The sequence below is a fragment of the Neophocaena asiaeorientalis genome, unplaced genomic scaffold, assembly GCF_003031525.2.
Source record: "Neophocaena asiaeorientalis asiaeorientalis breed wild unplaced genomic scaffold, Neophocaena_asiaeorientalis_V1.1 scaffold388, whole genome shotgun sequence".
Lineage (NCBI taxonomy): Eukaryota > Metazoa > Chordata > Mammalia > Artiodactyla > Phocoenidae > Neophocaena > Neophocaena asiaeorientalis.
This window is the reverse complement of record NW_020172738.1, coordinates 661,744-667,320: the sequence shown is the minus strand read 5'-3', so window position 1 is coordinate 667,320 and position 5,577 is coordinate 661,744. Positions and strand designations below refer to the sequence as shown.

General features: G+C 66.2%; 1 protein-coding gene across 1 annotated transcript; it reads left to right on the top strand.

Annotated features, from left to right (window-relative positions):
• The first annotated feature begins 336 nt into the window (after positions 1-336).
• On the top strand, positions 337-5,267 carry PRSS56 (serine protease 56). The gene is made up of 13 exons (XM_024740621.1): positions 337-436; positions 1,064-1,171; positions 1,589-1,642; positions 1,759-1,948; positions 2,316-2,415; positions 2,503-2,662; positions 2,902-3,044; positions 3,291-3,453; positions 3,652-3,828; positions 3,914-4,078; positions 4,158-4,220; positions 4,599-4,705; positions 5,070-5,267. The coding sequence occupies exons 1-13, from the start codon at positions 337-339 to the stop codon at positions 5,265-5,267; spliced, it is 1,728 nt and encodes a 575-aa protein (XP_024596389.1).
• The last annotated feature ends 310 nt before the right edge of the window (positions 5,268-5,577 follow it).

Sequence of the window (5,577 nt, the reverse complement as noted above, 5' to 3'; positions counted from 1 at the left end):
GGAGGGACACTGCCAAGCAATTAGGGGCAGAGAGGCTGGGAGCTCGGGCACCTCCTCAGTGGGTGGGGCTGCTGAGGACCCTCAGACACCCCCTGTCTCCTCCCTCCAGGAGCATCTGCCCCCAGCATATCTGTATATATCCCCCAAAGCCCCATTTCCCCTGTGGGCTCCTGGGAGTTAAGGGCCAGGTGAGGAACAGACCAAGGGAAGCCGGTCATTTTGATGTAAAAGAATAGAATCAGATGATTTGAGGAACAAGAACTCAGCGCCCAGGGGCAGGCACCAAAGGATAACGCCTGGAGGGTGAACCCCGAGGGGGAAAGAGCCCCGGCCGCCATGCTGCTGGCTTTGCTGCTGCTCCTGCTGCCCCTCCCAGACCCGCGGTCTGCCCACGGGCACCCACTGTACACGCGCGTGCCCCCCAGCACCCTGCAAGGTGAGCCCAGGCTGCTCTGAGGGAGATGCCGAGGTGGGAGGAGCACAGAGCAAGATGGTCTCGGGCAGGGGGACGTGAGCTTGCCCTCCCAACTCACAAGGACCTTTGGCCCTTTCTGCCCACCCTGCTGGGAGAAGGGGCCAGGCACTGAGACACAGGTGGGAGAGGAAAGGGGAGGACGAGGGTGGAAGGGGAAGGGGAGCTGGCAGGCACAGAAGGTCCTGGGTTTAACAGGGACGAAGGGGCCCAGGGGGGCATCCCCTTGGCTATCTGGACCCCAAGGTGGGCAACTCGGCCCTGGTTATTTTGTGTCAGTAAGCCTGAGTTCTGTAATATCTATACCTTTGGGGTGCTGTTTTTCAAGGTTTCTAAGGAAAAGCCATTTGCAAAGATTCCAGCCCAGCTCAGCTGAAATTACAGAGATACCTCGGGCTGAGAATCTGAGACCGCCTGCTCTGTGTGCTGGGGCCTGGGACCGTGGGGCTCTCTGACCTCCCCATTCTGTCCCAGGGCTCCTGGAGCCCAAACTGCTTCCCCACCAGGTCCCCCAAGGCAGGGCACAGGGCTGGGGCGAGGCGGAGGAGCTCTTCCCCCACGGTGCATGACTTGTGCCCCATGTCCTAGCAGCTCTGTCAGCCCAGGGGACAAAAGTGTTGCAGGCTGCCCAGAGGAGCGCCCAGTGGGCAGTAAATCGGGTGGTGATGGAGATCCAGCACAGACTGCATGAGTGCCGAAGTTGTGCCAATCACACCCCTCCATGCCCAGGTGAGCTGGCGCTGACTACCCTGGGCCCGTTCTCCTGTCCACCCCGCCCCCTCCCTTCAGACTTGACCCCTCTTGGGGACAGAGACTGGGTGAGGCTGCAACCAAGATGACGCTCAGGAAGGTCTCCTCGAGTGGAAAGGGCACACCAGGCACGGGCACAGCGTGTGCAAAGGCAGGAGGGCAGGAGCAAATAAGTCTGGGCTTATTTGCTGAGCAGTGAGAAGTTTATGGCAGCTGAAACAGACCCTGAGTGCTACCGGGCAGGGTAAGGGGGGTGGGTATGTGTGCAGGGGGTGCCGGGTGAGGTGGCCGGAGGGCTCGGGCCCAGCCTGGGCTGGAGAAGAGTGGAAGGCCGTCCGTGAGGCTCAGGGGTCTGTTTCTCAGCAGCACCTGGGCGTCCCGGGCCTCGAGCCCCCCTCCTCCAGGATCCACCTGAGCCAGGTGAGGCTGAAAAGGCTCGAGGCGGGCAGGGCTGAGAGCAGGGTGGACCCTGGAGGGGTCTCAGTGGTGAGGATGAGCGGGACTCGTCCCTCCTGACGCCGCTTCGGCCTTTCTAGGGCCGTGTGGCGAGAGGCGCCCGGGCGCTGTCAACGTGACGCGGGCGCACGGCCGCATTGTGGGGGGCAGCGCGGCACCGCCAGGGGCCTGGCCCTGGCTGGTGAGGCTGCAACTCGGCGGGCAGCCTCTGTGCGGCGGCGTCCTGGTGGCGGCGTCCTGGGTGCTCACGGCGGCGCACTGCTTCGCGGGGTACGTCGGGCCCCAGACCCCTGCCCAAACCGGATCCCCAACGCGGGGTCCAGCTCTTCCGGGGTCGGCTGGCGGGCACCAAGCGCGAGGACCGGTCTCTGCTGCCCCCTGGCGGCGGCCGTCCCCTTTCCCGCCTCAAGGCGCCCAGGCCGCCCAGCCAGGGCGCGGATTCTCCGGGGACTCACCGTCCTGGGCCTCCTCCCCACTCGGCGTCGCGGCTTCTCCCGGGCCCGCCCTCCCTGCCCCCAGGCGGAGAAACAGCCCGGCGCACGGGCTCGCTGGGTGGTGCCTGTGGGCGGAGGGCAGGGTCTCCAGGGGACCTCTCTTGCATCCTTGTGCGGCGTGTCTCCCGGCGCTCGCCCCGCAGCGCCCCGAACGAGCTTCTGTGGACGGTGACGCTGGCCGAGGGGCCCCGGGGGGAGCAGGCGGAGGAGGTGCCGGTGAACCGCATCTTGCCCCACCCCAAGGTGAGAGGGCAGCCCCCAGGCCCTCAGAGTTGGGAACAGCACCCCACCCCCACCCGCACTGACGCTGCGCCGCCACCCCCTCCCCAGTTTGACCCTCGGACCTTCCACAACGACCTGGCCCTGGTGCAGCTGTGGACGCCGGTGAGCCCGACAGGGGCGGCGCGCCCCGTGTGCCTGCCCCAAGAGCCCCAGGAGCCCCCCGCAGGCACTGCTTGCGCCATCGCGGGCTGGGGTGCCCTCTTCGAAGGTACTAGGCAGGGCAGGGCCTGGGTGAGCCGCGCGTGTGCGTGGGAAGATTGGGGGACTGGGGTGATGGAGTTTGGGAAGGCTGGGGTGTAAGAATTCTGACCTACGCCCAGCTGTCTTCACAAAATGCTGCCCATCTCGCAAAGCGGGGGGAGTCAAGGAGGGCAGTGGGGGGAGGGAGACCTCTGAAGCAGGACCCCTGCCCTCCAGGCCTGAGCCCCTTCCTCTGCTTCCCTGTAGATGGGCCTGAGGCTGAGGCGGTGAGGGAAGCCCGTGTGCCCCTGCTCAGCGCCGACACCTGCAGAAGGGCCCTGGGGCCAGGACTGCGCCCCAGCAGCATGCTCTGTGCCGGCTACCTGGCCGGCGGCATTGACTCGTGCCAGGTATGAGCCCCGACTGATCGGAGGGTAGTGGTGGGCCACTCCTCAGGGGCGGGACGGCCTCCTTTCCTTCTACAATCAGGCTGTCACTCAACTTCTCTGAGCCTCTATATCCTCATCTCTAAAATGGGTCCAAGAGTGGTAACCCCAGTAGAGCTCAGAGCTGCTTTACCCTGCCAGCCATAAGGCTGTCATTGAGGGTGACATGGATCGATGCAGTGCCCTCTCTCTTGGCTCGGATCCTCGCAGGGTGACTCTGGAGGCCCCCTGACCTGTTCTGAACCTGGCCCCCGCCCCAGGGAGGTCCTGTACGGAGTCACCTCCTGGGGGGACGGATGCGGGGAGCCAGGGAAGCCTGGGGTCTACACCCGTGTGGCTGTGTTCAAGGACTGGCTCCAGGAGCAGATGAGCGGTGAGCGCCCCATCCCTATTCCCCCCCTCCCCGGAGTGCCCGGCAAACTGCCCTAGGACGAGCGCCTTTCCACCCTGCCCACTCCCAGCCTCCTGCGTCGGGAAAGCCTATCCTCCTCCCGCGGAGGGCTTTGGGGGCTATAGGGCCTGAAGAGGGGAAGCGGGGGTGGAGTAGGCTAGCCCCTGACGCCCCTCGCAGCCGCCCGCTTCAGCCGCGAGCCCAGCTGCAGGGAGCTTCTGGCTTGGGACCCGTCGGAGGAGCCGCTGGCAGACGCCGCCCCGCCCTGTGCCTTCTACGCCCACCTGTGCCCGGGGCCCGCGGGCGCCTGTGCGCGCCTGGCGCACCAGCAGTGCCTGCAGCGCCGGCGGCGATGTGGTCAGTCCCGTTCCTGGGGCTGGGCCGGGGACCCGAGGGTCTGGCCCACGTCTGACAGCCGCTCGGACCCTTATCGCGCCCGCAGAGCTGCGCTCGCTGGCGCACACCCTACTGGAGCTGCTGCGGGGCGCCCAGGAGCTGTTCGGCCCGCGCCCGGGGGCGCGGCCCCTGGCCCCGGCCCTGGCTCGGCCCGCTCCGTCGCTCCGGGATCCTCCCAGGCACCTCTCCCGCGAGCAGCGGCTGCACTCAGGTACCCCAAGCCCTCGCAGCCCAGCCCCCGCCCCACCCCAGCGCGGCCGAGGCGTTCACCTAACCGTGCAGCTCCCCAGGATCGCGGGCGGCAGGCACTGGGTTCCCGAAGCGGAGGTCGGAGCAGCGCGGGGAAGCGAACGGTAATGACGCCCCCTGCCGGCGGTCTCCAGTGGAGTAGGCCAAGGGTGGGCCGAGGCCCGCAGGGGATTCTCCCGGGGTCTGCAGCTGGGAAGCAGTTTCACCCCGCGGGCAGACCCGGTCTCCCCCTCCCTGGCAGCAGGGCGGATGATTCTTTGGGGGAACTTGTGACTTTGGGCCCTCATCAGTGTCAACAGATGCTGGGCTTTGTGCTATCATTTAACCTCTCTGAGCCTCGGCTGCCCCTCGGCCGCCCCATCTGTAGCAGGAGGAGAAATCTGCCCACTGGGAGGTGTCCAGAGGCACTGGTGGGAATACCACCCCGGTTCCATGCTAGTGTCAGTCCCCTCGTATTCCCAAAGTCTCTCCCCTTCCTGCAGGCTGCCCTGGGCTGGAGCCCCTGTGGCAGAAGTTGGCTGCCCTCCAGGGCACCCATGCCTGGATCTTACAGGTCCCTGCCGAGCGCCTGGCCATGGACTTTCACGAGGTGGGTTCCCGGGCTTCCCAGACTCCTTCGCAGTGGCCTCGGAAGGCTAACCTAGGTCAGCCCTGATGGGGAGGGAGACAGGAGAGACCCTCCCCCAGCAGCCTGGGGTGGAGGTAGTGGGTGGTGCCCAAGGGGAAGGGGATGGGGAGGGCGGCTGTGTGTGAGCTGGATGCTAGCTGGATGTGAAGGAGTTGGGGGAGGTGTGAGTGGAGGAGCTTGGGGGGTGTCCAAGTGAGCAGAAAGTGTGCAGGACTGGGGGAGGGGGCTGGGGAAGGGCTGGGTCTGAGTGAGAGTTTCTGGGGGCGAGGAGGAAGGGGACCAAGAGTGGGGCTGTGGGCCCCTGAGTTGTCTCCTTCCTCTGCAGGTCCTGGCAGACCTGGGCTCCAAGACACTGACCGGGCTCTTCCGAGCCTGGGTTTGGGCAGGTCTGGGGGGCCGGCACGTGGTCTTCGGCGGCCTGGTGGGTCTGGAGCCAGCCACGCTGGCACAAAGCCTTCCCCGGTTGCTGGTGCAGGCCCTACAGGCCTTCCGCTTGGCAGCCCTGGCGGAGGCAGAGCCCTAGGGACCCCGGATGGCTTCAAGGCAGGGCCGAGGGCTGGGGAGGAAGGGGCACCACCCACTCAGCCCTCAGGTTCCCCCAGCCAGGTGGCCCTGAGCCGTGTCTCCACCCGCAGTCCCTGGTCAGGACTACTGCTCGCAGGGCCTGCAGAGGGTCCAGGGAACATGATGACAAACTGTCATGGCCAGAGTTGGGTGTGGGCAGGGGCGTGGGGGGAAGGGGTCCTGGGCCCAACGTACCTTCCCAGATGTACCATCGGAAGATCACAACTGCTTTAATAAACATTATTTATGATCTACGGAGACCACTCCAG